The 17173-nt window shown below is 36.0% G+C and overlaps 1 protein-coding gene across 2 annotated transcripts in view; it reads left to right on the forward strand.

Moving 5' to 3' along the window:
* Window positions 1–17173, forward strand: part of LOC110679696 — an 87143-nt gene that overhangs the window by 56454 nt on the left and 13516 nt on the right. For both annotated transcript variants that reach the window (XM_021855285.1, XM_021855281.1), the window contains exon 2: window positions 7943–8138. In XM_021855285.1, coding sequence (XP_021710977.1) covers window positions 7943–8138 — 196 coding nt within the window. The remainder of the gene's footprint in view (window positions 1–7942; window positions 8139–17173) is intronic.

A 17173-nucleotide genomic window follows, 5' to 3' on the forward strand; every position in this document is an offset into this window, starting at 1 on the left:
GCAATTTCACGCCGCTTTTTCAAAGTTGGTATGTCAATAAGCATGCAGCGCGTTTTGTGGGAGTGGAAATGATGTCCTACCTAATTTTCGAAGAGCATACAGTAGACATTGTTTTTGTACAGATTTTTATCTTTCTTCGTGTGTGATTGAGAAAAGAGACCATTCAATGCAGCAGTATTCCATGATTGATCTTACATATGCAATATATAGAGTTTTAATTATGTATGGGTCATGGAAGTTGTAGCAGAAGCGTTTTATGAACCCTAGCATGTTATTAGCCCTGTGAATTATTGTATTATAGTGGTCTACGGAAGAAAGTTTAGAGTCTGAGATTACTCCCAAATCCCTTACTCTTTCACATTTTTCCAAATTTTGAAAACCTAATGAAATTGAAATGCGTGCTGTGGTTCTTTCTCTGCTAAATGATATTAGATTGCATTTTTTACATTCAGTTCTAATAGGCTTTTTGCAGGGGCCCAGATAGCCGTAGCGGTAAACGCGCAGCTATTCAGCAAGACCAAGCTGAGGGTCGTGGATTCGAATCCCACCGGTCGAGGATCTTTTCGGGTTGGAAATTTTCTCGACTTCCCAGGGCATAGAGTATCTTCGTACCTGCCACACGATATACGCATGCAAAAATGGTCATTGGCACAGTAAGCTCTCAGTTAATAACTGCGGAAGTGCCCATAAGAACTCTAAGCTGAGAAGCAGGCTCTGTCCCAGTAGGGACGTAACGCCAGAAAGAAGAAGAAGGCTTTTTTGAACCATATAATTTTTCTATTTCATTGCGGCATACATTGATGTCTTCTTCATTTGTTATTTCCAGGTAGAGTTTCATGTCATCGGCATAAATTAACACTTTGAGTTTATTGAAAATTAAGGAAATGCCGTTTACGTACATAATAAAAAGAACAGGTCCCAAATGAGCGCCTTGAGTGACACCCGAAGTGACTTGGATTGGTTTTTGATTTGTTTCCATTGAATTTTATGATTTGTTGGCGGTCAGTTAAATACGATTCAAGCCATTTCAGCAGTCCTGGCTAGATTTCTATTTTTTATAGTTTGAAAAGTAGCATTGGTATGTTTATGCGATCAAATGCCTTGATAAAGTCCGTATAAAGAGCTTCTACGTGGTTTCCATTGCCCATCGCATTCAATGAATAGTCAACAAATTGAAGTAAATTTGTTGAGGTCTAGCAACCTTTGAAGAAGCCGTGTTGTGTGTCAGTAATTCTATTTTTGATTTGAAGAAAGAGCTTTTCGTTGACAATTGTTACGTATGTCAGATTTTCGGCAAGATTTAAAGATAGGCAATAAAAAGCAGCTTTTCCATATTTTTGGGAATATTCCGGATTCAAGGGATTTATTAAAAAGCCAAAACAATGGCGCTGTTAGTTCTTTTGCTAAATTTTTCATAAATAAATAATGCTTGCTATCGTCAAAACACACATAAGTTGAAAACCAAAACATCACAATTCATTTTGTTTCGAAATATTCAACTACGCACAGTACAAACGTCATTATTGAATGCGGTTTTCACACTTCAAGGAGCACTTTTCAACACTTCTATCAGAAATCACTAAACATCTCCATCAATTCAACCAAAATGTTATGCTTTCTAATTAACTTATTAATATCATATTCATCACAAACCAGAAAAAATACTGTCAACTCTCCCTTACTCGATATTCCGTATCTCGATATCGAGTTAGAGAGCCATAGAATTACTACCTTGATGGTCCCTTGAAACTCAGTTGCACTAATTTTGTGTTCTATAACTCGACACCTTCCTAACTCGATGGTCCCTTCAATATCGGCTTATGGAGAGTTGACTTTAACAATCCGGGTAGCGTATCACCAGCTAAACTACAGTTAAACTTCCATGAGTTGATATCTGAAGGGATCATCGACTCATAGAAATATCGAGTCATGCAACAGAAATGCTTTGGAAAGCTGATTGAAGGGACCATCAAAGTAACTATGAAATTTCGTCTTTCTTATGACTCCATGAGTCGATATCAAGTCATGGAACATCGAATCATGGAGGTTTCACTGTATTAGCAAAATCTAGCAGAACTCCACAAGCTTCATTTGGATATAATTTTCACTATACAATATATAATAACACTTTTATCACATTACAAAAACAAATTTATACAGAATATCGCATCCACCAAATCTATTTTTGCCAGCCTAACTGAAAAAAAAAGTAGCGGAACCGAAGTAAACGTGACCAACCAAAAATTATCAAATCAAGGCCCATAATTTGGTTGTTTCTTACACGCTTCATTCATTTAGTGCAATAGAGGTTGTAGGCTATTTTAAAATTTTGGTTTGTATTCAAAACCGGCGAACTGACCCAATTTCCAGAATATTGTTCTGAGTTAAATATTTTTAATCATTTTAGCATTCTAGGAGTACATGCTGTGAATTTAGTATCGAATATAAATATATTTGAAACAAAAGGATTCCCAAACATTTGAAAAAAGCTTTAATTTATGAACTAGTAACACGGTCATTCTAACAACAAAGTGCCCTGTTGCTATCCAACTCAGCGATATGAATGTAGACCCTTACCAAAACGATCAATGAGAAGTGATCTTTTTTTGACAGGCAATTTGTTTCATTTTTGTACTTCGACCTGACACGTCTTATCCTGGGGGATGCGAAATGGAAATCAACAAACTGCCAGGCTGCTGTAAATCTTAAATTTTCGTAAGAATGATCTGAGTATGGCTAGAAAAGTATGGTCATGATTTCGTCACGCTAAAAAATGTTATATAATTTATATAACACAAAGACCGCCAACTGTTAAAGTTGTACTTGGTCTAAATTATGCATGAGAATTTTTCAACTTTTCTGAAATATGTTTCTAACTAACATACGGCTAGCAACTTTCTGATTTAGTATATTTATTTGGTTAATTGCCTACACCGAAATGATGGAGATTTGTGTGAAGTATTTTAAGGGTGAACTTTTACTGTGGTTTCCTGCGAGACAACCAAACAAACAACGGTTAGCACTCGTACAAAAGTTTCTGTTCAATTTGAACAACTGAAATGTTCGAGTCCGCACCCCCTAGGTCTTATCTTAGAACGTGACAAATAATTCAAAACGCAACCGCCCCCGCGCACGGCTTGTTGCGATTTTTGTTTTCAAGTTCATTGAGGTATTTATAAAAATATTATGAATTTACCGTGAGAATTACGGCATCCCAGATTCTACGATTTCCTTTGGAATTCTGGAATCCATTTAGGAATTTTGGGATTTTGATAGACATTTTGGATTTGTGCTATTCTGGGATTCTTGTGAAAATATTAAAAATCTGGTAAAAACTTTGGTTGGAAATCTATGAGACGGTATTTCTGCGACAATTTATAAGATTTCGATGGAATTCTTGCAAATTGTGGTGTGAATCTTTGATATTCCGAGTTCAATTTTTGGAATTCTCTATAAAATCTTTGAGATTCTATTGATTTTCAGTTCTGTTAGGATTTCATAGGAAATATTTAATCCTAGTATAAACCTTTCGAATGTCAGAAATTACCTACTGATTTCAGATGAGATTTTATGTGACATCTGTGCGAATTATTATGATTTTGATGGGAGCCCTGATGTTTCAGAGGGATGCTTATTGTATTTTAACGATTACCACCGGATTCACTACAATACCCATAATAATCTCAACATTTCTACCAGGAATTCAGAATTTCCACCATATCGAATTGATTACAAGTTTTCTTTGAATCGAATGAAATACAAGATTTAAATAAGAAACTTAGCTGTAACTGTACCATAAAGAATTTTCAACAGAATTCCAGAAAAAAAGTTACTAGAGATGTCTAGAGCTTCCAAAGTCCCAAAATATTTTTCCTCAATCCAACCTCTGTTGTGAAAACTGATTTTTAATTCTAGGAATTTCAGGGATCCTATTAGAATGACAAAAATATCGCAGGAATACCTAGAATTCAATATTCATCATCGGAATTTAACATATTGTCAAAATGAAATAGTTTCGAATCAAACTTCTGATATTACACTAAAATTTCAAAGGCACTAAACTCGAGAAGAAACAATCCAACAACAGTGCACTCTTTATTTTGGATTTGTGCACAAGCAGAAAGCTTAAAATATGAAGATAAGAAACGTTCACCAACTGTTTCTCCAGTTTAGTGCCTTTGAAAATGTGAGTAGGGGCACATGTCGGCTATTTTTGCATTCCAAGATGTTTCACCTTATGGAATCACTCAGGATGCATGAGATCCTCAAAATTCTACCGCTATTGGCGCTATTTCAATTTATGATTCCTAATTTGATTGCTGATCTCAATATTTCTTCGTGGTATACACATTACGAGCTAAAATTCCAAAATTCGTCAAACACAGGCGATGGCGAAGACAAAAAACTACACAGAAAAAAATCATTATGGAATCATGTACATAAAAAAAATGCCACATTTGTCGCAAATCTACCCTACGAATCGTGTCAATTTACAGCTCCTAATAAATTTGCGTGAATGTTGTGAAACCGTTTAGAGCCCATGCTTTATACATGGCAAAAATTTACACGATAGAAATAAAATTGTACTTGATGTGTAGTATAGATATTCAGGTAAATATGCGAAAAATCATGCATTTCCTTTATAAGCATAATTTCATGCTGCATTTTACGTGGATTTTTCTTTCTGTGTAGCATCAGTTAACGTCTCACTGCTACCCGTATGTTCGTTTTTCTCTGTCGAATCGTCTGAAACTTTGCAATTAGAAACGCCTCAGTACAACGCATATTGTGACCAAATATGAGCTCTGTAGCTTTCCAAAAACCCCACTGTCGAAGTGAATCAAAAGTGCCAAGAATAGGATCCGGCTCCCGATATTTTTTCGCAAAATTGTGCACGAAAATCATGGTGGTCGCTTTTACGCCGTGGGAGGGCGGTCGTACCCCGTAGCTTAAAATAATCGTGAAAAGACATCACTTTTTCAAGCTTCAAGAAATAAATATTTTTTTTACAAATACAACACCTGTGATATTTTTTGAAAATGCCTAAGGCATCAAAAAACGATATGCTGCATCGAAAAAATATTTATTGGTTCTTGATATTGACATATGAATTAAATTTCTTAGGCGGGCGGTCTTACCCCGTCTTCCCCTAGTAAAGCTAAGCGCTTTTTATTCATACCACCCTAGATATCAAGCGGACAGAAAGAAAAAGAAATGTCCATTAATTTATGTGGTATATTTTGATTCTATTCGAAAATATAGTCTAGAAAACTTCAACAAATTAAGCTCAAATGAAATTCTATTGGAATGAGTTTGTTTATTTAGCAACTTTCTCCATATAAAATTCAGTTTGTTTTCATATATATTTTCATATGAATCACGTTTAAAACCTCCTCAAAATGGCTGAAAAATTTAGCGGGACTGGGTTTTTAAAGGAAATGAGATTTTCAAACGAGCTTCTTATTTGAATCACCCTAATGTGTACTCTTTCGCAACACTGAGAAGGCACAAACAAGTCGCTCTGGGCTGGGGGAGTTCGTCACTTGTACATCGTTGAGATTGGTTTTGGGGTTATCGAGATCTTTTGCAAAACTGAAAATGATAGCGATCCACTCCGTAAGTAAGTACGTAGTAGCTGACCAATCATCGGCAAGCTCCTGCGGAAATCCGTCACGACCTAGTTTCGATTCACGCGTGTCTCTGTCAGTTGGTAATGACATTCTTTTATTGCATACCTTGTTGACGGACAACGCGACTATAACAATTCATGCTCTAGGCTTTGTATGTCGGCGGTTTGGTCTCGGTTCGAGCCGTGCAAAATTTTTAATGCATAATAAAAGCAAACGATCCGCAAGAAATCATCCAAGTTGGACACATGACGACCAGACATACCTTCCAGCAGAAGCAGCGGCAGCAGCGTCCTGCCTGTCATGTAGTCAACCGTGGTGCAATCCATGTGGTCCACGTCTAAGACCGTCCGGTGGGTACCAATGTAGTTGAGGCTGATTTTCATAATTGCTGACAATCATCTTGCAGATGGCTGAAGAGAATGAAGGGGGCAGGGGTTGACGTACAAGTTAATTTCAATTAGCTGAAATCGATTGCATTGCATCATAGTCGTGAGTTTTACATGATCAAGAGGATATATGCTGGGATGTGCTTGTTACATAATGTTATTGTATGCAGAGCTTTTATTTTTTGCTGAGGGTAAACATTTCTGGAGAAAATAATTGCTTTTGATCTTGGGGGAAAATATCAATGTCAATGGAAATTATTATGATTTGATGATGTTTGCTAATAATGGCCTTGTGAAAATGATAATGTATCGTTCAGTTGATCCCCAAGTAAGGACTGTTCATTTTATAAAGTGGACACTTTGTTTATGCTATATATTTTTATTTATTGATAAAATCGAAATCGGTTTTCTGTGCATCGTTCAACTATTATTCTACAATGCTATGAAAATATAAGATCTTAGAAAATGCTTTTGGCTGAAGAGCTAAAACTCCTAAGAAAAGCTGATTGTCAAAGTTTAACATTATTTTTCGCAAAACACAAATCCTCATTTTTGTGAACAAATTGTATGTTTGTATCCTTTACTATTCTGCTAAAGGTGTAGCTTTTAAAACAATGTATTATATTACACCATTCATTAACATTAGGTAACATTAGTGATTTATCCATTTATGCTCAAATTCGTTGATAGACCATAATTTCACTCACAGCAAACGAGAAAAGTAAAAATCGTGTTCAAAACTAGTTTGGATTACTAAAAAAAACTGTATTTGTACAAACGAGAGCTAAATCATGAGTTTAAACCACAGTCTTAAGGATAAATTTCACTGTTTATGGCAGTTTTACTAAAATGTCTCATACTTGAAAAAACATGTACGCAAATTTATCGATCTACAGCAAATGGTAAACGTTTTTTTCCGTAAATTTCAATTGGTAATCGCAGAATAACATATTATGAAACTTTAGATTACTAAAAAAAACGAGTGCTAAATCGTGAGTTTAAACCACAGTCTTAAGTATAAATTTTACTCTGTTTGGTCGTTTTACTAAAAAGCCTCATACTTTCAAAATCATGTACGCATATTTATCGATCTACAGCAAATTGTAAATGTTTTTCTCCGATTATTTCAATTGGTAATCTCAGAATAACATATTATGAAAATAATATGTGGAAAATAAAATCGATTTTATTATAGCAGTGTTGCCAATTTTGATGATTGTCTTTATGTTTTGAAAGGTCTTCTAAAAATAAAGCAATTGTTTTTTGTTTATTGTGCTTTAAATGCGACGTGGGTACTAGTTAAGTAACTCTATGAAGGCGTAAGTGATTTTAATATTAATACATTATTAGCACTTCCGTCAGGACGTACTTTAAACCAAAAAAAATCTACTAATATCAATTCCCTTCAATGCTTTTGCATTCTGTTGATGCTTTTGCATTCTGCTCAGGCAAAACCTCTTAAACTGGTTTCTAATCAGCTTATGAAGCAATCGAACGATCCGTCAAATTTTATAGCATCTGCCTGTATCCCAAAACCACACGCCTGTGCAGTTTAACTTCATTTTCCTGATCAGCACAACTTCAACTGATCAGCTGATTGAATCAACCGTAGCGGTACTTCCCTTCACCTTGATCGTGACTTTGAGGCTGAGTGTTGCTTCCATCGCTTTTCGTTCCTCATTTCCTCTTTCCATCAATGCACAGCTCACCTGCCGTAATCGTAAACACAATAGCACTATGACTCAGTCAGTGGTGCCTCGGGCATAATCAACACCTCCAATCGCGTTTTGATTATGCAACGTTAGGCCTAGTATTATACGCTATCTCACTCAACAGATCGACCGTAAAATAGTTAAAAAATATATATATTCAAAGACAATCTAATAATAGTCATCTTCCATCTTTCTCCTCACCTTTGCTTTACAGTTCGCAGTCTGCTTTGCCATCGTCCTTTCCTTGGCCCTCGCCGCGGCGCAACGCTTCGGAAGTCCACTGCCGGCATTTGGACTTAGCTCGCTAACAGGAGACTTTGGTGGACCAACCGCCTTTGGAGGACAGGACTTCAGCTCTGGTAGTTTAACCGCCGCAACCACAGCCGGTCGTGATCCACGACAGAACCGAGGTGAGTATATTGCGCAAAAGTTCCTTCCGAACGCACAGTGGCAAAAATGCGGACAAAACCATAAAGATTTATATCAAAATTTGAAATTTAAAATATTTTTCATGCGTTCCAAATACTTCGCCTGATTTTTTTTATTCGATTGAACTAAAATTGAGTCCTTGGAAATTCTACAAAGTAGGGAGATGTATGTCGTCTACAATGTAGAGACAATACTTCAATTTTTTTCAATTTTCAGTGCCGTTTCTGTTGTATTATTCTCCCTTTTTATTTTTTCTGATATCTAGAAATTGAATGTAATCAAATGTAGCAGAAGTAGTAGACCACAGAGAACACCTTGGCATCAAAAAGATGGGGAAATAATTAAATAGGTATACTGGAGAATTCGAAATATTTTAGAAGTGATGAAACCGAGACGACACTGTATATTGAAAGATAAGTGCAATGGTTCATTCCAAAGTACAGTAGTGATTTAAAAATCTATGATTATGTATTATGATTATTCTTGGATACCTCTAGACTTGATATTAGAGTATGTTATTTTTACCCTTAAATTCGTAGTCTTATCAAAGTATGAAAAAGTGCTCATTTCCATAATATTACGTGTTTGGGAAAGCAAACAAATAATTTGTTTATGAGAAACAGTTCGAAAAGATGTAGATATATGGCGCTGAATTCAATGCAGTTGTGGTAGAATGCGCTGTTTTTAGACGCTGCGTCGTGGAACCAACAAATTTGTTTGGAAATTTATGGCCCAAACAACGTGAACATTCAATTTTAGAATGTTCACGTTGTGCAAGTCCGAGAAGATATTTGTGTGTAGTCGAGGATGGATTGCCAACTGGTGAGCTCGTTTTATGCTTATGATAACACATTTTTATCGTGTAATTTTCAAACCAAATATGAGCGGTTCGTGAAGTGTTGACATACATCTTTATTCCTATTTCATATACACTACCCGTCATAAATACGGACTTACTAAAATTAGTATTGCAACACTCTGTCGTTCACTTTGCTATATTTCGAGATCCTTATGATTTGCAAAGAACTTATTTTTAGCAAAGTCGTTTAGCGGATCAAGGACATCCGAGGGGCAAACAGTTTGGTACGCAATTTTGCCACTAGGTGACGCTAGTGAACATGTAATATTGAGCATTTTTAGCAATTTCTATCTTGTGATCCACATGAGATAGAAAGATTGAGTCTTTGGCAAAGTTATTCAGAATGTCAAGGATACTCGGAAGACAGACAGTGTGTCGCGCAATATAGCATCAAAATAGCACTTGTAAGCATATGAAATAAGTATCTATCTCATTATCCAGATAAGACATAAAGTTCAACTTGTTGTCAACAAACTTGTTTAGAAAGTCGAAGATATTCAGAAGCAAACAGATAAGTTCTGCCGCTAGGTGGCGCTAGTAAGCAAGTGAAAATGAACGTTTGAAGTCCTTCTTGTGTTCCACATGAGATAGAAACACAACCAGCGGATTACAACAAAATTGTGTCCAGATTTGTTGCAAATATAAAATTTTGTTTCATTTTTGTTAGAAGCACTTTGAATTGATGGAGAAAATTTTAAAATATTTGAAACAAAATCAGTTATAATAGCAAAAGCTGCTTCAAATTTGTTTTAATTTAAAACATAATTATAACACAACTTGTTACACATTTTTTAAGAACATTAATTGCTTATAAAAAAAATGTTACTATCAAGTTATGGAAAATAACAAAATTAACTTTATTTTTGTTTAATTTGAAAGATAATGAGTTAAATTTTTGTTTTAATTATAACATATTTTGTTTCAATTTAGTTTAGTGTAGAGGAAATTGTGTTATAATTTTTGTTACTTTAACTACTAATCAGCCAAAATCATAACATATTTTGTAAGAAAAAACGCGCTAACTGAGTAACAAAATCTGTTACATCTTTGTTGTAATCCACTGGTCGGGAAGCTCGAGTCTTCGGCGAAGTTGTTCACAGAGTCAAGGACGTCTGGAAAACAGAATTTTTAATATAAAACAAATTCCGGTTGGTGCCAGTAAATAAAATTAAGGATTTCAGAATTGTAGTCTTGAATATCCAATGATTTACATCCGAATCACTAGAAAATAAAGTAAATTTGGACTGCATCACTGGAATATGAAATAAATCAGACCTAAAACTCTTGAATATGATGTCATACCTGAATCAGTTAAATATGAGGTGAATCTGTCTGGATATGTTAAAATTAAGTAGACCAATCCAGAATCTCTTGAAAATGAAGTGAATCAGTCTTAAATTATTTGAACATGAAGTGAATCAGACCTGAATCATAAGAAATTGTTGTGAATCAGTCCTAAACTGCTCAGAAGACATGAATGACTGGAAAATGCAGTTGAACATAAATGAATTTCTTAAACTCGGATTGAATCAGACCTGAATTACTCGAATATGAAGTAATTCAGCTTAGCTTAGCTTAGCTTAGACTGACTACACATATCAATGGTTGCTATTCCGTGATTGACCGAAGTCAGTGAAAATGCACAAAGAATCAACTAGAAGTTCGGCTGGGATTGGCCATAATCTTCTTCAGTGTGCATAATTCAGTGCCTCTATTTATACATGGTCAATAACGGCGCCGGCCACGTCCTTGCAGTCAGGTGGGATTGGGGGAAGGAATGTTAGTATGTAACCTTTGCTATTTGGAGACCGTGTTTGCCTCTGCATCTCCACAAAGGTTACTGGGAGGGATGTTTGTTAATGGGAAGGATCGTTGGGTCACAGGATTCACTTTGATAAGCGATTAGACCATAATAAATAATTTTTTGTGAGATATAAACATGCTTATATCAAAGATGGTTAGAAGGAAAAAGATAACCGACTCCCGTCTTTTCTAGGCGACATGAATAGCGCCGCTCTGGTGAGGCAAAAGCCAACTAATATGCAACGTTCTCCTAGTGACCACCAGATGCTAAAGTATTCGTTTATGACATACACCCTTGAAAAAAGGTACACCGCTCAAACGGGGATTTCTGATATTGCCAATCATCTCCAAATGGCATAAAATGTGAGAAAAAGAAGAAAAAATAAAACATGAATATTTTTAGTATGTGTAAAAATTACGCAAATGTTGTGTTGGTCCAGAAGAGCCTGATGTTATGTAAGCCATACTCACTTCCGTGTAATAGTTTATAAGCGTGTTTGTTTTGATTTCTTCCACGGTTATTTAAATTTAGTTGAATATAATGTTTATGCGCTTTTCACTCAACAGATGGCAGTAGTGTTACTTGAATAGCGTGTCGCCGGCAAAATATATGGCAAAATAAAGAGTCGATCATCTTTTTCTTTTTGACCATCTTTGCTTATATGTAAATATAATATTTTCATTTGATATGAACAATATCTATGTAGAGAAAAATTATGCCGACACTTGAGGTGACGAACCTTTCAAAGTTTATTGAATAAAGTGAACCTTTCGGAAGTCTACACTTGAAGTGTCGAACCATTCAAAGTTTTATTTTTGATTACAAAAATAAAGGTAAAAAGAAGAAGGTGTATTGAATAAAAAAAATTTAGACATAAATAATTTATGAATCAGAGTTTATGTCGACACTCACAGTGACGAACCATTCATATTTTTTTGAAACATCATATTTACATCTCACCGTTGTAACGATTAACGGTTCAGTCATATATATTTTATAGAATAGGAACAGTAGCATGAAATGAGCTCACCAATTGATCCGTCATCATTGAGCAGCAACAATCCACTTTCAGCTTCAGTCGTTTGCTCGGCTATATAAAAGCACTCAGAGAAAATAGGCGCGCGACCCGTGATGGAAAACAACTGACGACTACTCGGGCTTTCTTGGAGCACTGCCCAGGATCAAGCGTCAATGTTGGAAGATCATAAAGAACTAATCGAAAGCGGCACTTTTTCGCTTTACTCGATCGACGCGCAACATGTTTGATCCTGCCCTCATCGCCGGCCCGCGCAGGGGCAAGCGTCAAGGTCGGAAGATCAAACACAACTAAGCGATCGCGGTTTTTTTTTTTTCACTTTTACTTGACCGACGCGCGACATGTTTGATCCTGCCCTCATCGCCGGCCCCCGCAGGAGCAAGCGTCAAGGTCGGAAGATCAAACACAACTCTACTCGAATATGAAGTAATTCAGACCTATAAAGTTAATCAGTCCTGATGCACTTGAATACGAAATGAATCCGACTCGAATCACTTGGATATATTTAAGTGAATCTGTCCTGAATCACTTAAATAAGTAGTATAACAGATCTAAAATATTTTAATATAGTGAATCAGTCTCGATTTCGAAGAGTTTTCAATCTAAATCATTTGAAATTTTAATTAAAAGTGTCAGACCTTCACTTGAACAAATATTAAAACATTATTAATTACTTGAAAACGAAGTAATTTAAACCTAAAACACATGTATATGAAGTAAATCAGTCCTGAATTCCTTAAATATGAAGCAAATCAGATCCGAATAATTAAAAATGAATTAAATCCAACTTTAAACACACTTCATATTCAAACATGAATCACTTGTAAATGAATGAATCAGACCTGAATCACTCATAGATGAATCAGAAATGATGTCCTAAAATATGAAGTAATTCAGCCCTGAATCTCTAGAAAATGAAGTCAATCGTTGAACATGAAGTGAATCATACCTGAAGAACTGAGAAAATGCAGTAAAACTATACCGAATGACTGAATAAATTTTAGGTAAATCGAACATGTACTACTTGAATATCAAGTATTTCATTTGAAACAGGTGAATACAAAGTAATTCAGACCTGCATCACTTGAATATTAATTGAATCAGACCTTAATCACTTGAATATGCAGTGAACCCGGCATAAATTACTTGGATATGGAGTGAATCTATCATGAATAACTGGAATATGAAGTGAATTAATTCTTAATCACTTCAATATGAAGTGAATCAGTCCTGAATCATTAGAATATGAAGAGAGTCAGACCTGAGTCACTTGAACATAAAGTGAATCAAACATGAAACACTTGAAAATGAAGTGAAATAGACATGAATCATTTGAAATCATTTAAACATTGAGTGAATCAAACCTAAAATAGTTGAATATAGAGTGAATCAGATATGAATCACTTGGATATGGAGCTAATTTGATCACTTGGAAATGAATCATTTGAATATGATGTGAATCAATCCAGAATCACTTAAAATACTAAAATATGCAATGGATCAAACCTGAATCACTTGAATATGATGTGATCCACTGCCACTTCCAAATGCCAAAGATTCTCTGCACAACATTCTGGACATTCCATCTTATTGAATCATGAGATCACGGGATCATCCCTCCAATTTCAAGTTCAAGAGGCTCAATTTCATATGCTAACTAGCGCCACCAAGCGGGAGAATAACGAATCAAACTGTTTCAAACTGACGTCCGGATTCCATTGACTATCTGAACAATTTTGTAGAATACTCGAACTTGCTATTTCATCAGGATCACAATACAGAACTAGCTTAAAATTATCAATTCAACATGTTTATTACCGCCATCTAGTGACGAAATCTAGAACCAAACTGTTTGTATTTCGGAAGTCCTTGACCTTATAAATCGAACTTTCTATCTTATCTGGATGATGTGATAGATGCTCATATTTATCTACTCACATGCGCCATCAAGCGACAAAATTTTGAATGAAATTACCTGTCTTCCAGATGTCCTATACATTCTGAACAACTTTGCCGAAGACTTGAAATTTCTACCTCATGTAGATCACAAGATAGAACTTGCTTAAAATGCTAAATTTTACATGCTCACTAGTGCCACCTGGCGGCAAAATTGCGAACGAAACTGTCTGTCTTCCGAATATCTTTGCCCATCTGAACAATTTGGCCGAAGACTCGAACTTTCTATCTCATGTGGATCACAGGATAGAACATGCTTAAAATGTTCAATATTGCATGCTCACTAGCGTCCAATTTGCGAACCAAACTGTTTGCTTTCCGAATACCTTTGATCTGCGAAACAACTTTCCTGAAAACCGCACAATTATAGATCATCAGCATCTCGAGATATAGCATCACGAATGTTCCTGTTTTGAGGTGATGCTAAACTTTTCATGGTGATTCAATATTCAGCTGAGTGTTGCAATACTTTTTCAAGCCAGTCCGCATTTATGACGGGTAGTGTAGTTTTAATATTAACATATTTTTTTTTCTCATCACTTAAAATAACCTTCAAATTGTTTCACATTATGAATATTGACGTACTTGTTTTTTATCTAATCTTCTACCAATAAGTTTTCATGTATTTCCTCCTTCTTTATGGATCGCATCACCAACCAAAGGTGATTCCCAGATCTTTCACTCCCTCACTTACCATGGTGATTGGGGTATTGGGGACGCAGATGTATTCTCGGTCTCTAGCAGCAACAATCAGTACACACTAACATTCCTTCCCCATCCTAACTGGCTGTAAGGACTGACCAGCGCCGTTATTGATATATAATATGAGAGCTAGAAAAATGTGCACTTCGAGAGGAAGTGGAACGTCCCAACCCTTATTCATTTGGATCGAAATGCAATTCTCACCAGTTCCGATCAACCATGGAGTAGCAACCATTAACATGTACATTAAATCTATACTTGCTATGCTTAATTAAGAAGAAACGTTTTCAATTTATTTTGACAGATCCTGCCATATAATTTTTGCAGCAGGATCGTGAGTGCGTTGAAATAGCCTACTCCTGACGAGACAGATCAAGAGTTTAAGATCATCATCTATAATGACGAAATCGAATTTTTCTTTACATTCTAGTATTGCAATGCTTCTTGGTTCTACAATGGAATTTGTTAAAGTTTCGAGAGCATATCTAGTTTAGTTTGCAAGAAATGTAAACTCGTTGAGTTTACGAGTCAATTTCCGCAAGTAAAATTAAAGCAAATTAACGTATTTCCCAGTGCATTGAAATGTCATAGACAGCTATGAAAGTGTATTTACCAAGCTGTGTTTCAACAGAAACACCGAAAGTTTCAAAAACTTTTATTTCAAATGACAAGAAAAGCTTATATTTTATACGCCTATGAATGAACAGCTTAGTCAGCATAGTGGTCGAGGAGTATTTCTACGGTTGTTACCTGAGAGTCTATTCCAACAGATCATTTCTACATTCTTTTATACAATTGTGACATGTATGAAAATACTGGAAATTGGATGATAGCAACTCCACCACATGCTCCATCCAGTCGATCATTACAATCAACACAAAACTTTGGATTTCTTTTGAGTTTTGATCCTGGTTTCAAATAAGTTGCATTAAGTAAAAAAAGAAAGACACGGACACCGTCTTCAGCCATTTATGGCTGCACAGACTGTAACTTAACACTAGAAAACGGACAAGCATGTTCCAGTTACGAAGCCATGAAACATTCCTGACGAAAAGTTTCAATTGCCGAAGCGGGAATCGAACCCGCACCCCATGACACGATGCGATTAAATGCCTGACGAAGCCAGCCGCACGGCCACGAAGCCCACAAATAATAATAACTGATATATGTACTAGATGTTAGAAAATTAAACAGCCCGTCCTCCATACCATTCAGAAGACAAGCATTCCGATTCAAAGTATTTAATAAAAATTGTTGGATCCATGGATAAACGTATTTCAATAACAATTTTATTAGTAAATTTTACACCAATTCGGAATACTTCAGTCAGACTATAACACCAAAAATGTTACCAACATACAAATTTTCAGCTGCTTTGGTAAATTTTTGAGGTATTGTCCTACTTTTGTAAGGAGTTCGGCTACCGTAAAACGTGTTAAGTGAAAGGGGCTTCCGAGAATGGAGCCGATGTCGCTTTGGTTCCACTTCATTTCTCAATCCACAACAATGGGTAATGGTGTTGTGGATGCCTGTTAGGTACTTGTGAACGGAGGGCTCCGTAGCTTAGTTTTCAATTAGGTATTCATGAGATTTACACTAGGGCGCGTGGCAATGCGGTTCAGAACCGGTAGAAACAGAAAGCAGGGAGCTCACAATAGCGAGTCAGAAGCGCTGCTGAGGGTGCAAATTAATGACCTTTGACGTTAGGCGATCGCGTGCGCGATCAAATTGATGGAGAATTAATCCCTTCAGCGTAACCAGACGGTGAGATTCGCAATGATCCGCGTTGAGGTAAATGAGCATTGCTTGCAAGGGGTATTTAAGCCTATCGGTGCTGATCATGATCTATCAAAAAATGGCCCCGAACTTTTTAAATGCCAATTTTACGGTAGTTGTTCACAGTCCTTGAGGATTTTTTTTTCGTACCATTAGGCATTTCAGTTAGTAACTAGAAGTTTCAACTGTAAGATCCCGGAACAGTTTAGCTGAGTTATTAGATAGATACTCACGCTAATTTTGATTTTGATCATGTCCCTGTAACATTTCAAATATCCCATGAAGCGATTCTCAATCCAATCAGCTCCACTTTCAATTATTTTCGAACCGACTGGAATACATATAAAACATGCATCGATAGTAATCTTGGATGTTAACATTTCATTTCAAACAAATCTTAGTATTGGCAATGCTCTCAAAACTTTAAATTATTTGATTGTTGAAGCAAGGGGATTGCATTGCAATACCTAAATGTGAAGTAAAATTCGAATCCTTGGATATGGATGCAGCTCTTAAATTCTTGATCTATCTTAAAACGTGAGGAGAAGGCAATTTCAACGCACACGCGATCCTGCTATGAAAATTATATGGCAGGATCTGCAAAACGAAATTAAAACACGGTTTACTGTTTCCTCATTTTTTCACAGGATGGTATTTTGAGACCGATGATCATTTTCCACTTTGTAAATTTTGACTCCGAAAGATTTCGGGAAATAAACCCCACCCTAGTCTTGCATGGGCGTAGCCAGGATTTCCTTCAGAGAAGGGCAAGCAACTTCAAAAGTTTATTCATGAATTTTCACAATCTCTGCACCCTGTTCTGTACGAAACGTTAAACTAGGAAGAACATCTTCCTTCCCTTAGTTTTCAAAGCGAACCATGT

This window comes from Aedes aegypti, chromosome 1, assembly GCF_002204515.2.
Source record: "Aedes aegypti strain LVP_AGWG chromosome 1, AaegL5.0 Primary Assembly, whole genome shotgun sequence".
NCBI classification, from domain to species: Eukaryota; Metazoa; Arthropoda; class Insecta; order Diptera; family Culicidae; genus Aedes; species Aedes aegypti.